Source organism: Mauremys reevesii, linkage group 7 (genome assembly GCF_016161935.1).
Source record: "Mauremys reevesii isolate NIE-2019 linkage group 7, ASM1616193v1, whole genome shotgun sequence".
In the NCBI taxonomy this organism is placed as follows: Eukaryota; Metazoa; Chordata; order Testudines; family Geoemydidae; genus Mauremys; species Mauremys reevesii.
In genome coordinates, this window is record NC_052629.1 from 79,479,927 (window position 1) to 79,502,393 (window position 22,467).

General features: G+C 51.8%; 2 protein-coding genes across 9 annotated transcripts in view; one reads left to right on the forward strand and one right to left on the reverse strand.

Annotated features, from left to right (window-relative positions):
- The window catches only part of DNAH1 (dynein axonemal heavy chain 1), a 172,243-nt gene extending 171,246 nt beyond the window's left edge, over positions 1-997 (forward strand). For all 6 annotated transcript variants that reach the window (XM_039546880.1, XM_039546878.1, XM_039546876.1 and 3 more), the window contains one exon: positions 694-997. In XM_039546880.1, the coding sequence (XP_039402814.1) occupies positions 694-815 (122 nt within the window). In that variant the 3' untranslated portion in view covers positions 816-997. The remainder of the gene's footprint in view (positions 1-693) is intronic.
- On the reverse strand, positions 74-21,260 carry BAP1 (BRCA1 associated protein 1). 3 transcript variants are annotated; one of them, XM_039546890.1, is made up of 17 exons: positions 21,123-21,260; positions 17,771-17,800; positions 17,612-17,666; positions 16,186-16,318; positions 15,030-15,149; positions 14,420-14,481; positions 14,184-14,326; positions 12,355-12,433; positions 10,415-10,538; positions 9,762-9,909; positions 9,142-9,326; positions 8,294-8,427; positions 5,997-6,469; positions 5,576-5,736; positions 4,459-4,551; positions 3,676-3,748; positions 74-3,123 (listed from the first exon to the last, which is right to left on the reverse strand). In XM_039546890.1, the coding sequence occupies exons 1-17, from the start codon at positions 21,157-21,159 to the stop codon at positions 2,990-2,992; spliced, it is 2,184 nt and encodes a 727-aa protein (XP_039402824.1). In that variant the 5' UTR covers positions 21,160-21,260; the 3' UTR covers positions 74-2,989. The 3 variants fall into 3 exon arrangements, with proteins under 3 accessions (XP_039402824.1, XP_039402825.1, XP_039402826.1); XM_039546891.1 differs by lacking the exon at positions 21,123-21,260 and adding an exon at positions 20,691-21,006; XM_039546892.1 differs by lacking the exons at positions 17,612-17,666; positions 17,771-17,800 and having other exon boundaries at positions 21,123-21,144.
- Between the last annotated feature and the right edge of the window lie 1,207 nt (positions 21,261-22,467).

A 22,467-nucleotide genomic window follows, 5' to 3' on the forward strand; every position in this document is an offset into this window, starting at 1 on the left:
CCTGGTTCCTGCTGGCCCCATTGACATGAATGGCAGGATATGCATGAATGACAGAGCGACCCAATTTCTTAGATGTGTAAGAATAGCCTTGGTAAGGCTGCTTTATTATACGTGCTCCAGAATATGCAGGCAGAACCAATTAGCGTGATGCTAACAGAACAAGCAGGAGTATTTTCTTATCAAGCAGAACCTTATCCATTAACCACAGACCATCCCAGCCCTCAAGATGCATTTCTTTGCCCGTGTTGTCTCTAGTAAATATACCTGGTGCTCTGTTTTATATTTATTACATTTTAAAAAACCTTTCAAGGCAAGACACACCCCTGCCTACACTTCTCCCGCTCAGCCCTCAGGAGAGGAGAACCAGTATGTGCTAGATGTATCATCAGATTGCTTAATGCACTCCTGGAGGATGCTTAACCAGCACCGTGCTGAGTGCTGTATAAAAACCGACACAGGACAGCATGTTCCCAGCTCAGCTGCAGAAACATTACTAAATGACTGGCTGGAGCCCCACTGTAGGCAGACTAGTACAAGACCAGGATGCTCCTGCAGTAACTTTGATGCTAGAGCAGTTCCCACTTGTCCATGAGTCACAGCAGGGGGTGAAAGGGATGAGAATTTTTTTCATGTATAGAAACTTACCAGCCCTGGGTTTGTGTTCTAATACAGCTTTACCTGTTTCCATTACAGGGACATTGTCAACAACAGGTCATTCTACCAATTATGTGATTGCGGTGGAAATCCCCAGCAGTAAACTCCAGAGGCACTGGATCAAACGGGGTGTAGCCCTGATCTGCGCGCTAGACTTCTAGGAAGCCATAGCAGCAAAGGGTCTGCACACCAAGGTACTGTTGTAATGTGCCTTCGTATGCACTGCTTGGTTGGTGCAGTCAACTAGGGCTAGAAGAGGCCGCCAATTAAACCCTGCTCCGGCTGCCCCTGCCTCTCGGAGCTCTTGTTGCGTTGTCATAAATAAAGCAGCTGTTCTGTTTTACCAATAGCGTACTTGTTTCTTCTAATCAGGTGCCCCCTTCCCCTCCCACCAGTGTTTAAACTAGGCAGCAGCTGAAATCAAGGGCCAGGAAATGCAGAGAGCCGCATGGTTCCCACAGCAGGGGCTGGTAACTGACTAGAGCAGCTTAGGCCAGGTGCCATTATTGTGTGTCTGCTGCTACTCTACCTGCTGCACTGACTGCTTATCCAAATGCTCCCCTGCACAGTGTGCTAGGTACCCAGCCTGCACCCCCCAGCCTCTGTTACCCATCCCTCCCCAAAACAGCCATGTGCTATAGGACAGCTTTATTCTTTCCAACCAGGCTGCTATTTACAGCAGATGGTGTTAGACGCAGCCAGAGACCAGCAATGGTTTCATTCGACAGTCAAGCTCTGTACAAAGCGGGGTATTTGTGAATCCAGTTCTTCCCTGAGGCAGGTCTGCTTTCACCTGCACCACCACCCTTCCCTTGAAATGCCATTAACAGCTTTGGCTGGCCTGGCAGTTCGCAGCACTCAAGCCTGAACGCTGCTACTGGAGAGGAGAAAGCCCTGTCCGGCAGTGCTCACAGGGTCAGTGTGGGGATAGGACTGCCTACCTGTCAGGCTGTGACAGTATAAAAAGGTAACCCAGGCAGGCATGAGCCAGAGTCCAGCCTTGGGCCCAGGGGAGAGCAGCTGTGGACACTAGCTCCTGTGAGGTGGAAGCTGCAGCACACTGGCTTCTGTTTGATTTACCTACATGATGTAAATAGGCAGAGCAGCAATTCTTCCCTCCGGTGACTGGGGCAGAGCTAGCTCTCCACCCCAGCCTCCTTTTTAAAACGGGTTGCAGGGATCAGCCATTCAAAGGCCCGACCTCCCTGCCTGAGAAGAAACACCGTGGAGGAGGGGTGGGGTTTATTGAGTTTCACTAAGGTTTCCTGCCCAGCTGCTTCATGGTTTGTTTTGAGTTAGGCACTGAAGTTAGTGGAAGGCCATTAAACAAATGCTGCCTCTGCAGCCCTTCCCCCCAGGGCTGATGCATGGTGCAGCGAGGGCCTAATCTGAGCATGGAATGACACCATCTCAGGAACTAGAGCGTCCTCCAGCAGTTGCCCTGCCATGAAGTCACTTAGTCTGAGTGCTGCACCGACTAACTAGCACCAGCAGCACAAGCATGCGACTGCAGTGATCTCCACCGCATCTGGAACCCATGCCCAAAGGAGGGTGGGTGGGCCAAGCCAACCCAGCAAGAGAAGGGACCGTGGGTAAGCATGGGAAATCCTACCACACCCACCAGGTGATGGTCCACAAACAGCGACACCCAGTGCTAACCCCCCAGAGGCATGCTCAGAGGTGAGCAGCCCACCATGACTAACACAAGGACAGCAGCAGCCCAGAGGCATGTCACTGCAGCCCAGAGATGGCCCAGAACAGGCCATCAGGGAGCCAGCTGTGCTCACGGGACGACGCTGGCAACATTGGTCAGAACCACAAAATAAACATTTGTGAAATAGAAAATTGATATCAATGTCCCAGAGCAGTGTGGAGCTGAAGGCCTGGATGCTGGAAACCAAGAGCCATAGCCAGCTGGGGCCAGCACAGACACTCATCAGCATCATCATACCGACTCCAGCTGCCTTTCCCTCAGCAGATTGCTGATTTCCATCAGACCTGGGCTAGAATGCCATGGACTATGCAGAGCAACCTGGCACATTTTTGTCTAGTAGATCCAAGTGTGACACTAGAACCTGCCCTCCACTGCTGCAGGGAGTGCCCGTTCCCAGACTCCACAGGATGCCCAGGCTGTGGCTGATAAAATCCAAAAATTCCATTTGAAACAGCTCTGAGGACATGAACAGAAAGGACCCGGTCCCAGGGTTCTTGTTGGGTCCATCTCCCCTGGGCACAGGGCGACTGGTCCAGCCGAGTGCTTGTAGATACAAGCACCAGCTAGCATGAGCAATGTGGGCGCATGGTTCTGCTCCCCCTCTTGACCACAAGGATGCCACTACTGGCGCTTGGCTTTATATGGGCGGGAGCGTTTCCGGCGATCCGGCTTCCTCTGCTTGTGGAGACGCCCAATGCTGACTCCTTGGCGTCTGCGGACAGAGATGTTCTGCTCCACAAGGCTGGCCAGCATTCCTGCAAGAGAGAGCAGACAAACCAGAGAACAAGTCTCTCACCCACCTTCCAGGGTGGAACGTAGACACCTGACGCCACATTGTTCCTAGTGAGTTCATCTAACCTCCTACCTAACCACCCCAGCCCAGTTTTAGGATTCCCATATCAGCAGCTTAACCATAACCCTTTTGCTAAGCTGGAGACCCTGGCTTCCCAGTTCATTCTAGGACAGAAAATCTTCAGATCCCAGAGCAAAAAGGCCCATGCTTTCCAGGGAGGTGTAGGAATGTCAGCCCCCATGCTTGCTCCCCTGCTCAGGGCCTCTCTACCGGCAAGAGACCATGAGTTAGTCTTGAGTAGTGCGTCTCGAGTGGACCTTTCAATGTGGCAGCAGTGTGCTAGGATCCCCCGCAGAAGCAGCTGATGAGCTCCAGTGAAGTGCAACAACAGGGCAACCCCTCAGCAACTCCCCATCTTCAGACAGGCAAGTGGGCATGCCGCTTCCAAGGGGTTATGAACCAAGCAGCTCCAAGCCTCCCCACACCTGCATTGCAAGGTAGCAGCCAGCCTCACCTTCCTGAGCCAGCATGGAGATAAAGGTGCAGATGAATTCATCATAGTTGTGGGTTCTTCTCTGGTCATCAATCTGCAAAGAGGTGGAGGAAGAGAAAACTCAAGGTGAACAGCTACTTCCCAGGGCAGTCAGGAACCGAAGCCCAGAACCTGATCCCATCCCTAGAGACAGGAGCCTGGGGTCAGCTCTTGGCTGGTTTGGGTTCTAAGCTAAGTCCACAATGGATCTGAAAGCAACACCCCAAACCCAGCTCCTGGCTGCTGCCTGTATGGATGGGCTCAGACAGGAGGGATCAGGGAAAAACACGGTTAAGGTGGCCAGATCCAAGGGCAAGGAGTATCTAAAGTGGATTGTCAGGCAAGGAAAGATTTGCCCCAGTTCTAGTTTGCAGACCTACACGGTAAGCCATGTGCCCGCAGGGAAGTGCAGTAGAGATCAGAACTAACTGAGTGGGGAGAGTGGAGGAATTCTGCTATGCAGCCAGGCAAGCCCAGCACTTCTCCTGTAGGTTTCTGCCTCAGTTCAGCTGCGCTGCTCACTCAGCGTCCCCAACATTTGTAATGCTGCTTAGGCAGTTTGTTTGTCCTGACCAGGCTTTGTCATCTCGGGACAAGAAGCCTTCCTAGATGGAAGGAGAGGGCTGGCAGAGACCATTCCTTCCTCTCCCCAGGCCTTACCTAAAGAAGTCTCTCCCTGTATGCCCAGTGCGAAGGGCATGTCCCCTGGGGCTATAGCTTGGTTTAGCCTCCGAAGGGACCCAAATAAACAATCAGCCAGCGCACCTTGAATTTTTTCCTCTTCTCCACCTCCTCCTTCAGGCAGGCCTCATAGTTCACAATCTCGGCTTCCACGCACTTCAGCAGCGCCAGCAGCTCCTGGAACAGCCGAGCAGAGAGAACATGACCCACACTGCCCCTGCTGCGGCTCAGGGCCAGGGAGAGGGTGCAGGGAAGACACCCCTCCGTAACGCCTGCTGCCACCACAGCCCAGCAGCCTTCCTAGATCAGTACAACCGGTGCACCGGCCAAGCAACTCCAAGTCACGTTGCCCCAAGCAGTGGGAAATGCAGGTTTGGGGCTGTTGGCACAGCAAGGCGTGCCGATATCAAGCCCTGTGTTACAGAGGGAAAGGGCTCCTCTCACAAGCCACAGGGCTTTGCTGGACAGCGGCATTAGAAGCAGTTCTAAGGGACCGATGCAGTTCCATTTAACTGCAATAGAGTGGGATTGCCAAGAGCCCAGGGTGTCGGTGTGGTGGATCTCGCCTGGAAAGTCCCAGCATGATGAGCAAGAGCACAGCACAGATGGCAGCACGGCTCAAGGCACCGGCACCAGCACACACAGCTTTTCTCCTCTAGGAGGGGCAGTAAGCAGCCAGTTGGGGCACTGTGTAAAATGCACCGGTGGACTCGGCCCAGTTCCTAGCGGACACGTGTCCCTGTGACAAAGCGACTGGCAAAGTCCGGCCTGCCCTCCCATTCCCAGAGACAGACAGCAACACCTCAGGAGGGCAGGGTGAGGTAGCTGTGCTGGTGCTGCTAGCTCGGGAGATAAACGGGCTCAGTGGCCATGGCTCGCAAGCCAGCACCTTTCACCAGTACCAAATTCCCTACAATTTAAGGGAATAAAGGTGGCAAGGCTGGTGGACTGAGAGATTGGGGTTAAAGCACGGGCAGGCTATAGGCAGGAGCTTCCACAGAGACCAAACTGCAAGGAGCAGGCTGTAAAGAAACCTGACTCCCGGCACCCAATGGTTAATCCAATGACTGCACTTGCTACCTGCCCACAGAAACCAGCTCCTGAGGCCTCTGGCAGAGAGGCTGTGCCCCTAGCCGCTAAAGCGGGACCCTGGCTCTGTGGATCTGCTGCCTCGCTCAGGGAAGAACGACAGGACACTCACTTTGGGAGAATACTTCTCCCCACAAGGGTGATCGCTGGACCTGCAGAGAGCAACCTTCTCTTTGCTGTCACTTGGCTCGCTTGCATCCCTCTCGTCCATTCTGACAGCAGATTGGGCCTCTTCTCTTTGCTTGCTGGAGAGAGGGGAGCTTTTCCCATCGTCTGGGCACACCAGGAAAGAAAGCGTTAGGTACCGTGGCCATGTGCTAACACTGGCTCCCTGCACCAATGGATATGCTACCTCCCACCTCAACATCCAGATAGAAGCAACATTACATCCCTTCCCTGGTCATCTCAGGGCCCAGCATCCCGCCCTCTCACCCATGGCAGAACCGAGGTCTTTCCCTTCAGCCTACTGCCATGGGAGAGCCCTGGGTCCCCCATCTCCCACCCAGAATGACTGGTCCTTCCCCACCACCTACCTGTGATGGCAAGAGGGCAGAACACCCCTTCCTCGGTGAGGCACAGCAGGCCGGTGCTGATGATAGGCCCCAGGTCCCTCACGGCCCGGTTGTACCGCATGCAGTCCACGCGCAGCAAGCTGTCCTCCTCCCCAAAGAGCACCTTGGAGATGTGGGAGGTGACAGGGCTGGAGGGCCGGGTAGGGTTAGCCGAGCGGATGGGGGAGCGCAGCGGGGAGTTGAAGGCGCTGCCGATCTCCGAGGCAGTGTCCGTGCTCTCGTTGCTGGGCGTGGGGGAGGGCTGTGAATGGGCAACCACGGCTACGGTGGCGCCCCCGCTCCCAGTCTTGATGGAGAGGGGGATGGAAAGGTCCTTCTGGGACTCCTTGAGCTTCTCCGCCAGAACGTTGATGGTGTTGGGCTGGAGGATGGAGAGCTGGCTGTCTGCTGCCCCGGCCACAAGCTCCTGCTTCCCCTGCCCCTTCCTCTTATACCTGCCCAAGGACACAGAACAGGAGATCAAGCACAGATAGCAAGGAGAAGCGACAGCACCTACGGGGACGGAAGCTGCAGGCAGCACCAGGTCCGGCACCCCAACAGCTGGGGAAGGCCGACATATTACAGCCCCTAGCACTCACAGGCAATTAGCTAGGACACAGAATACAGAAGCAATGCTTGAAGCACCTCCAGGAGTTCAGATCACTCCGAGCCTGGCCCAGTGTAACACAGCAAGCTGGGGAAAATGGAGGAAACATCACAGCTCACGTGACTGGAAAGGTCAGTCAGTGCTTTGTCCTGCACAGCCGAGGGCTTCCCAAAGGCACAGACTGATCAGCTCAGCCTTCATGCTCTAGCATATCCGACGTGGGAACAGGAGTGTTAGCAGCTCAGGGTAGGGAACTACTCAGCACCCAGCGCTCTAGAAATAACGACAGCGGCAGTGTGGACTCACACACAGAAGGCCTGGTCTACACAAGGAAATTAGGCTGGTCTAACTATGTGAAAAGTCCATACCCTGGGCGAAGGAGTTAAACCAACTGACCCCCAGCGTAGCCAGCATTAAGTTGACGAGAGAACCCCTCTCGTCAATGTAGGTAGTGTCTACACTGATGCACTATTTTAAGCGTAGACAAGGCCAGAGTCTGTTTTTTCACTTTCCCTCTCTGGGGAGGCATCACTGACCCGCAATGCAATGGGCCAATCACAATGTCATTCCATTTCATTTAGAGCGTCACCGGTTTGGAACTCACCATAAGCCATTTCCACCATGCAAATAACACTTCACACCTCTCTGCTCCCTTCCCTCTGAGGATCTCAAAGCCCTCCACAAACTCATGGATTTAGCCTCCCAACACCTTTCAAAGCCACCATCCAGATTGCATGGATGGGGCCAAACACAAAGATTTCAAAGCCTTCCACTAATTCCGAGTCCTCACCTTGTCACCTCAGTTCTCAGAGGGGCTGGACACCTGCACTTGTCGCTGACATCAATGGGAGCCGTGGGGGGTCCCAGGCCTGATAGACAGGCTCTGGGGTCCTGATTCACAATGGGAGCATTTCACACCCACTGGGCATTGGGGTAAGATGAAAAGCAATGGGGAACCAGGGCTTATGTGCCTCAAGTTGGGCACCCAAAATTAATTGAGCCTTGAAAATGTGTATGTAAACCATTTGCCTCAGGCGACAATGATATGTCCCGGGCCTCTCAGTCTTGTGTTTAAACCACAAGCTCATCCTTCCCCTACACATTCCTAAAACTGATCACCCTTCAAGCACAGCACTAGCCTCCTTTACCACCACCAAGATCCAAGTAAGAGCGCTAGTCCCCACCCCGCCATGCTCCTCGCTTTCCCTCCCCCGCCACAGTCCCCCACGAGCGCAGCACGCTGGAGTAGCTGGTATGAGCTCCAGTAAGGCACACTTGGAGATAAGCCCCAGCAAGGTGTGACTTAAGCACAGACTAGATGAAGAGATCAACTGACCACGTCTGGATGAATATCCAGAGGGCCTCTTTCGCCAGCCAGTCTGTGCTCAGGACACACACACACCCCGCCCCGCAAGCACTCCCTCTGCTAGGGCTGCCTTCGCACCCAGCCAACACAGGAGATCTCGGTTGGCTGGAGTGACTGGTCACCTACCTGGTGAAACACTTCCCTAGGGCATCCTCTGCCTCACTCATCTACACTAGGGAACAAAAAGGTCGGGGGGGGGGGGGGGGGCCGGAGGAGAAGCTCGCCCCCTGCTGGGGGCACACTCTGCTTAAGCAAAAGCAAGGCCTTACGCTCCCAGCAGCCTGAGATCTCAGCTCCATCCATTACCTGATGGCAGGGGCAGTGTTACAAACTTCCTCCTCCTCCTCGTCATCATAGTCATCCTCATCATCGGAGTAGTGCTGGTGCTGGCGGACCGGAACCCGGCTACGGCCCACTCCCGCTGCAAGGTCCTCCTCTTCCTGCAAAACACACCCACTCACTGCCTGAAAGGCCCATCCTGGGCAAGGGACCACATGCAGTCAGCCCTCCTTGGAAATGGGGCAAAGACTCATGCCATCCCAACGCAGGCCTGAGGCTGGCCGCAGCCCAGGGGTAGCCCCTTTCTCGGGGAAGGGATTCAGCGATTCAATCCTGGGCACACGCACACACACGCTGACCAGATTCACCCTGGGGCACTTCTAGGTCCAGCCAAACATGATCTCAACATAAAACTGAACCCATCAAAGCTCAGGACCAAAAATGCCAGGGCTCAGTGCTTTGGCCTCTATTTCCCCACAGAAACAAAGTGAAACAAACGTGCCTAGAGCATGGTTTATCTGGTCATGTAAATCCAGAACAGGCTAAAAACCCAGCAATGCATCCCCAGAGGGGACAGCATAAAACATACCTTTTAACAGATCAGTAGAAGCAGATCAGCCCGACTCCATTTGTGTCTTGTTCTCTCTGGCGTATACAACCTGGCTTTACCTGTATTCATTCATAAGGAACTGTGGAAGTGCTACAGGCCTCTAGACAGACCTGGGGCTCTATGGGACCTCACCCTGCACTCTGGTGGAGTCAGTTGCTGGAGCCAGAGGGGTAGAAAGTTTCCCAAGACTTCATTCATGAGGCTTAAGAGGCACAGCCTAGAACACTGCAGCCCCCAATGGGATGAAAGGCCAGGCCTCACGTACCTGCATGGGCGACTTGGCGTAGTTGTGGTTATCCAAGAAGGCTGGGAGTCTCTGCACAATGGGATTGGGGTTTGTGGGAGCACCGTTGATGCAGCTCCCAGATGGCTTTGCTACCAGTTTGGATTTGTTGGGCAGACTCTGTGCGGCAGGAGGGTGGCCCTGGCCAGTGGAGTCCTCAGTGCTCTCTGTAACACACACACCCTACATCAAAGAGAAGCTTTTCCCAATGGACTTGAGCTCCTTTGATTCTAGATGCTCTACTTAACCTCCTTCCTGCCCCACAACAGCAGTTGAGCTTTCATGCCCCTCTCCAGCCCAATACACTCCCAAGAGCAATAATAAGCATGGCGGAAGTTCTGCCTTTCTCAAATTCCATAGCTGCAGCCCTACCAGAGGCAGGGTACAGGCCAGCAAATGGGGGGTACAGACCAGAGTAAATCCATGCCCCACGGCCCTGGGACAGCATGCACAGCTGTATTTGGGAGCAGAACAATCAAGGCCAAGCCAGCACTGCTCCACCCTATTCCATGGAGGGACCCAGTACTCCAGTGTCAAGTTATCAAGCCACAGCTGGGTGCCTTTGCGCCAGGACTATCGTCCCGGCAGAGTGAGTCCCATACCTGGGTGTGAGCTCTCCGGGGCCAACTGTGCTCTGCTCGTCTCCAGTGCCAGACATGCCTTGCTGCTGGCCGGCTTGGACTCCTCAGCCGGCTGAGACTCCTGGGACTTTTGGGTCTGAATCAGCTCCGGCTGAGTTACCCGGATAAGCTTGAAAGCAAAAGACAATCTGCACCTGACTGTTGAACCAGATGCTTCTCAGAACCAGTTTCGCAAGTCACAGGGCTAAAGGAGGGAAGCAGATGAACCCGCACTGCTGAGCCACTTCCCAGCACCCACGTGCAGCCAGGAAAGGAAGTAGAATCAGCTGGTCGCTTGCCCTGCTGGAACTCCACCAGGTTAGACGTGATTGACCACTGGGCTAAATGGTCAATAGAGCAAAGCCCGGCAAATACAGGGCATGGCACTGAAAGCCTGTGCAGGGAGAGCAGCCACATGAGACTACACCGAGCAAAGCTACAGGATGGAGGCATAGAGCATGGTACCAACCACAGGCAAAGGGCGCCTGGAGGTGCTCCTCCCACATGTCCTAGGAGCCAAGCTGCCCACAGGCTGGAGTGAGAGAAAGCAGGGCTGGGCAGCGCCTGGAGAAGCCAGAAATTACAGGCTGATGGTAAACCCAGCTCATTTGTTCAGCTAGCTCACCCATCCCTACCTGCTGCAGGGCCTCCAGTACAGTCTGCCTGTTCATCTTCAGGATGTGCAGCTTAGATTCGTATTTCATCCTCCGGTCGGGCACCACCGCCATGAGGTTGAAACGGATGTCATGGTACGGCTCCCTGAGGCAAACCACACCCAGCACGTTAGCCCTGGCTCAGCCAGAGGAAGGAGCTGCCCCAACAAACGCTGATCGGCGTTTGGATGCCACCAGAACGCAACAGCAGGTCCCAGGCAGCAATGCAGGTTAAACCAATATACTCATGGTCCACGCAGCATTCCATGAGCCAATAAAGCAGCTTCACGGCACCCAGAAAAACAGTGTGCGGTTAACGTAGTCTCAGGGTAAGAGGACACACGGTCATGCACATTACGTGATTTTTACGCCACATGCTGCAGACCTTCCTCCATTTGTGCTCCCCTATAAACGGGGGCACAAGGAACCCAACTGGCCAAGCAGGGCTCCAACTGTGTGGCTAGCTGGGTACGAGATTCCTTAGCCAACTGGCAGGGCTGTATGTTGTCAGTGAGTATTTGGAAACAAATTGATGATTTCAAGTCAGATAAGTCACAGGTTGCCTCATCAGTGCTTTACAACATGGCCCCTGCAGGTACATCCTCCATCCTCACTGCACTGCAGGAGTGGGAAGCTGGGGCTGTTACTTTCAGAGGGCCGGCTGCGGAGCAATCAAAACTCACCTTGTACAGAGGAGAAAACCCTACCAAACTTTGACCACCACAGTTTGGGTCACAGTAGTCGTGACTAGGAGGGAAGGGACATTCTTACACTTGAGAGTAAGGTAAGGTTCATTGCCTGCCTCTGCTATGGATTTCTAGTATGACCTTTAGCCAAGTCACTTCATCTCTCCACACTACTGTGGTTCCCCTCCTGAAAGTGGGGACCCCCTTCCCTCCACCCCGAGGCGCTGGGAGGCATCAGACACTACCCTGGGCGGGATCACATAAGGCCCGAGGTAGTTAGTTACAAAGCCATAATTCATCCAAGCAGCAGCACATTGGGAAGAATGGAAAGCACTCATGCTGCATGGTGGCACAGCACACCCACAGGCTGCTGCAGAACTTGTGAGGTTTGGGTTACTTGGTCCCACCTCCTGAGCCACACAGCAGCCAGGGCACTCCTTCATTAGCCCAGAGGCCTCTCCTAAGGCAGATCGGAATGGAGGGAAGGCCAGCCTCCATTCATTCTTGCCACAGACACTTCTGGGAGAAGAGCAGTTTCTTGTTCCCAAGATGGGCGTCAGAACATTCACTTCAGGGGTCCCTCATTCACAAGGAAGTGCTCTGACACCATATCACAGACAATCATTGTCTGTCCTACAGCAGTCAGGGATGATGAGCCCGCCAGGACATTCCCACAAGTGGAAACCCAGAGCTGCTAAACCATGTTCTGAGTAATCGAGAGCATAAGTTACACAAATGTTTGGGCCCTCACGCTGCGGCTCTGAGATCACAGCTGGGCCCCTCTGCAGACTTCCTAAGAGGCCCAATTCAATAACAACAGGGTCAAGCAAAAGGCATCTAACTGGTCTCCAATGTTGCTATGATTAGGGATCTGTGCAAGTGAAGATCCACCATTACCATCCCTTCTCCTGCATTCTGATTGGCTGCACAGCTATTCAGAGAAACATCATGTTGCAATGAGAGAACATTTCCCTGCCTCTTCAGACAACTAGTCAGATTGCAGAAGAGACAAAACAAGTTAATAGGACTCATGGCCTACACACGTGTGAAGCGTCTCACGCTCCTATGGCACAGAGTAACCTCTCCCCTCCACGTGGGGCCCAGTAATCCAGGTCTGAAATTTTTGCTATTTGCTAAAATGCATCCATGAGCTGTCACGCTGTAAAACAAACACCGAGGTATGTCGAGGGAAAGCCCACCTCCACCCCACCCCCCCGAGCTCATCTGGGCATTTACCCTGCTGTGGCCAGGCCAATTCGCTCCATGATCACTCTCCTGGCTTTGTCTGTCCACTCTTCATCCTCAGCCCAAGGCCCTGGGAAACAAGAGAAAGCAAATTAGTAAAGCAGGCCAAGATCCCCTACTCAGACTGGGCCAGCACAGCAGCTAGGCCGCTTGGGTCCAGCAATCCACATAGATGAGCAGCATCTTCTGAATAGTCCCTTTCATCAGCAAGTCACGCCAGGGATGGGGACCCACTCCCGTCTCTAAGACGATATCTTGGGCTCACTTTACCCAGTCTATGCAACAGGGTTCAATTCTGGTGTGTACTGCGTACAGCTATATACAGCACATCATCTCCTGCTCTGCCCTCCCACAACAGCTGGGGCTGGGATTTGTGCTGGTAAACCAGAGATGCAAACAAGACACACTTAGAGTATGCTTGCCATTCACAGGACAGATTTCATACCGGTCCTTCTGCCAGGAGATTCCCTCCCTTGTAACCTTGCTGTAGCTGAAGAGTGCAGAGGTAGTTACGATTTCCTGGATGGGAACAAGTCTGGAGTCAAAAAGCCCAAAGCTTGACCCATCGAAAGAAAACCGATCTAGATCCTCACAACATAAGAACATCCATACTGAGTCAGACCAAAAGTCCATCTAGCCCAGTATCCTGTCTTCTGACAGTGGCCAATGCCAGGTGCCCCAGAGGGAATGAACAGAACAGGTAATCATCATGGGATCCAGCCCCTGTCGCCCGTTCCCAGCTTCTGGCAAACATAGGCAAGGGACACTATCCCTACCCATCCTGGCTAATACCCTTTGATGGACCTATCCTCCATGAATTTATCTAATTCTTTTTTTAACCCTGTTATAGTCTTGGCCTTCACAACATCATCTTCACAACTGTGCGCTGTGCGAAGAAATACTTCCTTTTCTTTGTTTTAAACCTGCTGCCTATTAATTTCATTTGGTGACCCCTAGTTCTTGTGTTACAAGAAGGAGTAATTTACTTTCTCCACATCAGTCATGATTTTATAGACCTCTATCATATTCCGCCCCCCCCCAGTCATCTCTTTTCCAAGCTGAAAAGTCCCAGTCTTATTAATGTCTCCTCACATGGGAGCTGTTCCATACCCCTAATCATTTTTGTTGCCCTTTTCTGAACTTTTTTCCAATATTTTTTGGAGATGGGGTGACCACATCTGCATGCAGTATTCAAGATGTGGATACACAATGGATTTATATACATGCAATATGATATTTTTTGTCTTATTATCTATTCCTTTCTTAATGATTCCCAACCTTTGGTTCGCTTTTTTGACTGTTGCTGCACATTGGGTGGATGTTTTCAGAGAACTATCCATGACTCCAAGATCTCAAGTGGTAACAGCTAATTTAGACCCCATCATTTTATATGTATAGTTTGGATTATATTTTCCAATGTGCATTACTTTGCATTTATTAACATTGACTTTCAGCTGCCATTTTGTTGCCCAGTCACCCAGTTTTGTGGAATCCCTTTGTAACTTTTCACAGTCTGCTTTGAACTTAATTATCTTGAGTAGTTTTGTAGCATCTGCAAATTTTGCTACTTCACTGTTTACCCCTTTTTCCAGCTCATGGAGGACTATGTTGAATAGGACTGGGCCCAGTGCCAGACAGAGATGCCCAGCAGGAAGGTCAATTCAATGAGCCTAATGAGATGCCAGGTGTGATGCAAGTGTCACTGTATGTGCTCCAGCAATGCCAAGGAAACATACACAGCAAGTGTCATGTCCTGGGGCCACACACAGGCGAGGTCTTTTCTAGACATCCCTGTGGCGGTGGGTGCTGGGGCTCCTTACCATGGTCGATGGGATAGACCTTCAGCCCGTCCAGCTCGAAGAGCCGCCCCTTGATGGGAACATAACTGACAAAGTGAAAAGCCTCCATGGTCCGCACAGCGCTGATGCCATTCTGCTTTTCCGGCAGGTGCCGAGGCTCTGGTCTGCAAAGGCAACACATCCAAGAGGTCAATGCAGCAGCAGCAGCAACTGCCCTTCCCCCAGGAAGCAGAGCTGCTGGGGACACCCACACTCACCTGGCATGGCTGTTATGGGCCTTGGCCAGCTCCGGAGCATTCCCAATGGCATAGCCTTTACTCTGCAAAAAGCAAAGGGAGATTATAAAAACCTCTGAGGTGGAGGGACGCGATAGCTGGAATCCCTCAACTAAGCACCTCTAGTCCATGTCTCTGGAAACGCCTCCCTCATCTGTGGGCACCTCATTAACAGATTTACACAGGGCTGTACAAGAGTGGATCATGACCTGGAGAGACAAACCCAAGGTAAAGACATAGTACCAGTTCCAGAGGCAGATGCCAAGGGCATTACTGTGGGGAAGGAAGGAGGAAGTGCTTGAAGAACTGGGTGCTTGGCTAAAGAGGGTATGGAGAATTTTCCAGACTTAGGGGACAGCACAGAGCTAGGCAAGAGCAAAGGAGATAGTCTAAGGGTGAAGTAAGGAGAAAGGATTAGGAAGAACGCAAGAACAAGAGGGGAGGAATGAGACCAGAAGCTTGGATGAGGGCATGACTACCTAAGGAGCCATCCCTTTACAAAAACCTCACAGGAAAGGAGCAGGGTCCCCACAGCAAGACGCATCCCTCAGATGCTCCCCCCAAAGCCCCACCACCGCAGGCCACCCCATACCTCTGGGCTGAACCCCTTGGTGAAATCCTTCATGCGACTCAGCGTCGGTCCCAGGTCCACATTGCTGCAGTTCAGGAGGACACTCAACAAGGCATGGGTGGCACAGGAATTGGGAATCAGCTAAAGGGCAAATAGACCAATTAAACAACAGAAAAGGGATGATACTTCAGCATCACCACCTGGGAGTTACCCAGCACCCTGCAGTAACTGGTGCCGAAAAATAGCACAACAGCTGCCTGGAGCACTAAATTGACCAACACAACCCCTGTCCCGGTCAGTGTCCCCAGGTCAATCACACCATACCCCTGTGAGCAGCTGTTCAAGACAAAGGCAAAGGCCGGGCCTGGTGCAGATTGACTGGACCTCTGTTGTAACAGCTGACTTGGATTCCCTCAACCCCTCCAGCCTGCTGCAAGGTCCCGGAGTGGACGAGGGAAGAAGCTAGACATACAGCCATTTAATAAAGTCTACAGAAAACATGGCACCATGGGAGAATGCAGTCCCAGAACATTTGGGGACTGGAGTTGCACTCATTTAAGCTTCCTTCTCCCAAAATGCTGTGACCCACCCCCCGATTCACCTCCACCAGGGGACTATACCAAACACATCAGTTGATGCTCTGCAAGACCACAATGCTGGCTAAACTCCTGATCCCTTTCTCCAGAGCAGGATGCACACCTTGTGCACTCAGCACAGCACCCTGGACTCCAAAGAAATGCTAGATCCCAAGCAAGTCCTCTGGCCTTTCCTACCAGCCATGTGTTAAGGAGTGACCCAGGGAAAGTGTTAGTTTCACATATCCCCACTGTCCAGACTCCCAAATCTCCCAAACTCTGTTGTTCGGTCCCCATTTCCAACTGCCCCTCAGATAGCTGCTGCCTTCATTACGTCCCAAAATACACCTGGGTGACTAATATAAAAGCCAAACCCAAGCTGGGACAAGGATTCCTGCTCAGCGATAGGCTAAGGGTACAATCCCCATAGAACCATGCGTTCTACCAACCGGGGTAACTACTCTATACCTATTGACCATTCCTTCCAAGTCTTCCACATTTTGGGTAGCTACAGAGTCCTCTCTGAAAGAGTCCTCACTGCCCACTCTCCTGCAGCAGCATCCTGAGAGACACGCCTCGCCCTCTACTCCCAGCCAACCTACCTGATGAGCAAAGAACATATTATTGACGATATCATCGTCAATCACCGATGTCTCATCCACCAGGGTGGAGACCTTCCGGCGGGACCGGCGCTCTTCGATCCATTTGAAGAGGAAGATGAACCCGTACACTGGGCTGGCAGGGAAAGAAATGCAATGGAGGTGGAGTTAGCAGCTGAGCCAGTTTAGAAGGGTTTCCATCAACATGAACTGTGCCACTCCAGTCAGTCAAGCACCAGAGGTGTTTTCAGTTTAAACCACAATTTGTGAGGAGAAACAAGGAGAGGCATTAAAGCCAACCCACAGCCTACTGGGAAGTGCCACAGCTGTCCTTGTTCCCACACTCCAGCTGATTATTCTAGTCTGATACTCAAACCTGGCATCTCAGAGAGCACCCAAGTCTGTAATCTTTGTGATTTAATGGAAACCCACAGTACAGTAATAAGGAGACCCTATGGAGTGGGGCAGTTACACACTCTCCGGGGAATCAGAGAATCATAGAAGATTAGGGTTGGAAGAGACCTCAGGAGGTCATCTAGTCCAATCCCCTGCTCAAAGCAGGAGAGGGATGCCTCTCCGTGTCCCGCAGTGTAGCCGGGTCATCATCAGATAACCCAGTATTTCATAGCGTACTAAACTAGGTTTTCAGTGTAATGTTTTTGAGCAGGGCGAGACATTAGCTTCGTGGGAGCGCCCTGGTGGCTCACTCTTAGATGCATGACTTTATTTCTAACCATCAAGAAAAACCACATCAGCCACTGTTTGCAGACTTGAAATTGCCTCTGCCAGTGGAGAAGACAAAGAACACTAAACCTCTGTAATCCATCCCGTGACCCTGCGGGATCTTTCTCTAAACATACTGTTATTCTGGTACCCGCTTGGAGTCCCCATCCCACAGCACTGCCACGTGTTAACTCACTCCTCCTTCCACCTCCTCCTCTTGACCAAGCAGGAAGACTGATCACACATCCTACCTCCCAAGTCTGACCAAACACTTTTCAGAACTTCCCTGTGAAGTGTCTATGACACAAACCACTGTAGAAATCTGATACAGTGACAAGCAGGCCCTTCAGAACTGCTTGAGGGGAGCTCCCAGACTCTCAGGGCAAGTCTACAGGTGGACTATGGGGATATGATTCCTAAAACACACTAACATCTGCGCATTCATTGGTCCACGTAGACCATGCTGGTGCGAACTAAAAGCTCTCTAGTATGTGTTAACTTCATGCTGAACAGCACTGCATTAATGTGAAATAGGGAACTTTTAGTGCGCAGTAGGGTCTACAAAACCAATTAATCACAACATATTAGTGCCTTTAGAAATCACACCCCCGTAGTCCGTGTTACTACTCTGCGTAGACGTGCCCTGAGAAGTTTTTGCTTGATGAAATCTACTTCAGCAAGTCGTGCTGCTGACTGAGTAACTTACCCCTGGCATTTGCTTTGTAGATCATAGATCTCCTCAACCTGCACCCCTTTAACTCCTACAAAAAAAGAGAGCAGGAATCAGTGTGATGAGACCAGCAGAAGGGAGCTAGAGCCCATGTCACAGATGAAACCTATCTTGCAGAAAGGCTCTCGTACTCACCAAAATCCTCTACTAGCAGGGTGAAGAGACCTGAAGAGGAACAAAACAGAGAGATTACTTCTGGCTGCGAAGTTCATGCTGCTACATGGAAGGCAGACAGAGAATCTTCTGCACCTTACCTCTGACTAGTGCTATAGGGCTCCCATGGCAAATTTTGAAAGAAACTATAAGTTTGGAACTGTGATTAAAAATAATGCACCATAACAAGCCTTAATTGTTTTCAGTACAGATTTTCTCCTGACCTGGACACTGCCCCATAGTCCTTACCTGAGTGGTTTCCTGGCTCATGCTGCCTGAATAGAGATTTTTAAAATATTTGAAGTTTAATATTTTTAGGAGACCTTCTTTCCCACCTGATCTTCCTGCTCAGACCTGGTGGTGGAGAGGATACCTACATGTCAAGGTATTGACGAAAATGATTGATGAAATTAAAATGATTAGGGGCCTGGGGCACATGACTTACAAGGAGAGGCTGAGGGAACTGGGATTATTTAGTCTGCAGAAGAGAAGAGGGGGGATTTCATAGCTGTTTTCAACTACCTGAAGGGGGGGGTTCCAAAGAGGATGGAGCTCGGCTGTTCTCAGTGGTGGCAGATGACAGCACAAGAAGCAATGGTCTCAAGTTGCAGTGGGTGAGGTCTAGGTTGGATATTAGGAGACACTAATAAAAAGCACTGGAATGGGTTACCTTGGGAGGTTGTGGAATCTCCATCCTTTGAGGTTTTTAAGACCCACCTTGACAAAGCCCTGGCTGGGATGATTTAGTTGGTGTTGGTCCTGCTCTGAGCAGGGGATTGGACTAGATGACCTCCTGAGCTCTCTTCCAACCCTAATATTCTATGATTGACCCACTACTGCCAGCAAACTAAGAAGTGATATGAGTCCATCATAGTAGGAGCCTCCCAAGCATTTAAAAAGAGAAATCATCTCTCTTTCTTCCCATCAGTAGGAGGAGGAGCTTAATTTGTTTATAGGATATTTTATTTATTTATGTTTGTATGAAAGTAGAAGAATAATTTATTATGGGAAAGCTAGATCAAAGAAATTAGTTTGCCATTTAGATCTGAGAGCTGTGAGACATGTCTTCATTCTTCTCTCTTGTGGGAGTGAGTACCATAGGCTAGGTCCAGCTGGTAGAAAACTTGTTTCCCACATGTACAAGATGAGAGACACTATCCTGGAATGCAATGACACCAAGACTGTGGGGTATGGTAAACAGCCAAACAAACATGAGTTGCCAGTGTAATGCTGTAGCTAAGAAGGCTAACATGAACCTCAGGTGTTTAAGCAGGAGGAAGATCAAGGTGATGTAGGGAGGTAGTTCTGTATATGACATCAGAGAGACCATTCCTGGACTACTATGTTCTGTTCTGGTGTCCATACTTTAAAAGAATGTTGAAAAACTGGAAAGAGTTCAGAGAAGAACGATTCAAGGACCAAAAAGTAATAGAACTGAAGTACATACTAAATGTGATGTCCTAGCCTAATAAAAGGATTCTCTCCTTGAAACCACAGAGATAAAAGTTATGGTATATCAATTACAACAACGCTCATCAGAGCACACAGCCTCAGGTTTATTTGCAGGGCAATATTTGCATGTCTCTGTCCAACAACAGCACAGGACAGGACCCAAGACTTAGAGGGTTTTGGTCTATATATAAACAGCGCTCAGGGCTGCAGACAGAACTATAAGAGCAAAACTGAGCTAAGAATCCCCCAGTTTCTGTAACTCAGCCCTGGGGAATGCAAGCCCTGGAGTGCACGGAGGGCCTTTCTCCTCATAGACTCTAAGTGTATGTCTACACTGCAGCTGGGCAGGGTAATTCCCAGCTCAGCTAGACATACACACATGGGCTAGCCAGCCAATGACATACCTAAAACCTTGAATGGATTGTACTTAGGCAACTAGCCCAAGCTGCCACCAGTGCTGCCACAGCCACACAGCAGTTTTTAGCACACTAGCTTGATCCGAATTACACCTCCCAGCTGCAGTGTACAGGTCTGTCTCATCTTACGCCGGGGTTACGTTCTGCAGTCAGCGGGTAAAGTGAAAATCGCGTATAGTCAAAATTACATTGAATGTAATGGCAGGCAGAATCGCCCACACTACAGAAACAGTATTTAAATTGTTATTTTTCTCTTTATTTTTGTTTTTTTCTTGTTTTTGCCAATCGTGTAAAGCTGAAATCGCGCATGTTAAATGCGCCTAAGATGCGACAGACCTGTATACAGACACATAGAATTTACGGCCATAGGAGACCATCAAATCATCTAGTCTGACCACCTTTTGCGGGTGCCACAACGCTGGATATCTTACGTCTCCCAGGCTGTTCTTCAAGAACATGTAGTACAATGCTAGGGCTCAATGTTGGCAGATGAGGCCAGTTTTGACTTCACAAGTTTTGCTTCTGATTTATCTGCAACCTCTAAAATCACTTTCATTTCACTTCATGCAGTCAGCAGTTACTTCAGCATCCATCGAAGAGAATTGGCCTAACATCCTGGCTGATCCAGGGGCAGGGGCTTTTTAGATTATAAATTCGGAAGGGACGCTACCAGTACAGGGCACGTAACTCAAAGCAAATGGCCTGAAGATCCCAAGTTCCCTCTCCATCCTCCCAAGAAACCAAGAATCCACGGTGGGGAAGAAGAATAGTGTTAAGTCACGGCAAAGTAATCATGCAGCTGATGCAATACATGGTGATGATGCATTGAAAGGATACCCTAACTTAGACCACACTGCCACTTACGTCAGCATAACTTGTGTCACTCAGGGGTATGAATAATTCACCCCGAGTGACATAAGTTACGCTGACCTAAGTGCTGGTGTGGATACATATAATTTCCCAGGATGGGTATAATTTTATCACAACACAAAACAACGGGGAAACCCCTTGGTGTTCACAGCCTGATAGCTCACTCATACACCTCCGTCCTGAGCCATCTAAAGATGTCTGGATCAACTGTGAGTTAAAATGACGATTTCAGTACACTCCTGGTGTTCTGAATACTGGTCCATTTCGGAGAGCCCATCCCTCAGCCTTGGCTAGGAGCTATTTCTGGACGCCCCAGAGAGTGTGTGCACGTAGGGGTCTATCAGCGATGCCCAGGGACATCACCAGCCTGAAAACTGAGGCTGGGAGGCCAGAATCACGGGATTAACCAGAGAGGGGCCCAGGCAATCGGGGCTTCAGCCTTTTTCTTTAACTGTCTCACTGGCTCCTATCCCGTTTGGGGGAAAGTTGCTCATCCCACCCACCCTGCCTTACCCGGTCTAGCCCCATAAGCCCCCTGGATCCCCGTGGCCTTCCCCCCACAACCCCTGTGCTCCCCACAGCCGCGCCCGCCTCACCGGGGTCGCTCTCCAGCTCCAGCCAGCCCTTATTCATCGTCCCCCGGGCCGGGCCTCAGCCAGCGCCATGTCCGGCCCCTCCCCCCTCCGCTGCCCGGACGTTAGGGCCCCACAAGCCCATCCGCCTCCGGCCACGCCCCCAGCCCCATACGTCATCGCAGCGCGACTCATGGTGCAAGCGTCCGGCGAGAGGAAGGGGTGGGAGATAAGTCGCGGCCGCGGCTGTCAGGCCGATGACAGCGTGAAATAAGTCTCGGGGGTGCAGGGGCTTCGCCAGGTCCCCCCTCTCCGGGCGCCGGCGGCGGGTCGCCACTGGGAGGCGCGGAAAAGGCCGGGGTCGCCCCGCCTCTCTCCCCCGCCAGCCCATGGTGTCCAGCCAGGAGCCAGCCTGCCCCCCAAAAGCCCGCTGTCCCGCACCTAACTTCTGAAAATCGGACCCTGGGAAAGCGCAGGCTTCGGAGCGCGGTGCCCAGCAGCTCCCATCGCGGCGCTGACGGCCAGAGCCTCCCCAGGGCTGGGCACGGCGCTTGCCAATTTGCCATCCCAACCCCCCCGTACCTGAATGGGAGACCGGCCCTTCTGAAAATCTCACCTTGATCTCCTCCGGGCAGAGCGGGGCTGAGAACTGGAACCTGGGCGCGGACAGGCAGTTAAAGCCAGGGGACGCTCATCGCTGCCCAGGCCACGAGAGGAGCATCTGACCTAGGGAGTATTGGCAAGGGAGCCGACGAAAGACAGAGACGGAGGGTGTTGTAAGAAAGCATCCATCTTTCAAACGACCACACGATGGCACCATCACCACAGGGACAATTTAAAGGCCTCCTGTCAACCGCCCTACAGCCCTGAGCACACCGGCCATACAACACCAGAGGACCCAGAGCACACCCGCCGTGCATCAGGGGACCCTGAGCACACCTGTTGTACAACACCAGGGGACCCCGAGCACACCCATCGTACAACACTAGGGGACTGTGAACACAAGCGTGGTACAACTAGGGCTGAGGTCAGGCCCACACATTTATTGCACATCTTGGGAAAATGGCCTTTTCACTCTATCGTTGCAGAAGTAGCCCATCACCAGCACAGACCTTGGAGCTAGTAGTTCAAAAGGATTTCTCTTTCAAAGTAAACTGGAAGAAGTCTGCTGTGGGAATAGCAGCTGCTGGCAGGACAGCAAGTCTTGCACTGGAGCAATTGCTCGAGACAAACCCAGAGGAGACTCTGGAGTGACTGAGAAGCCAAAGGCTAGGGGGAGCTTTACAAGAGTTGTGCTCAAAGGTGACAGCCAATGCAGCAGGCAGGCAGCACCTGGAGAGTCCCATTCTGTGACCAGACTAGCTCTGAG

Coding starts and splice junctions, on each gene's coding strand:
- BAP1 (XM_039546890.1), bottom strand. CDS start 21,159: ATGAATAAGGGCTGGCTGGAGCTGGAGAGCGACCCCG. Junction 14,327..14,419: donor GCCCATAACAGCCATGCCAG/GTGAGTGTGGGT, acceptor TTGCCTTTGCAG/ACCAGAGCCTCGGCACCTGC. Junction 9,910..10,414: donor TACTGGAGGCCCTGCAGCAG/GTAGGGATGGGT, acceptor TTTGCTTTCAAG/CTTATCCGGGTAACTCAGCC.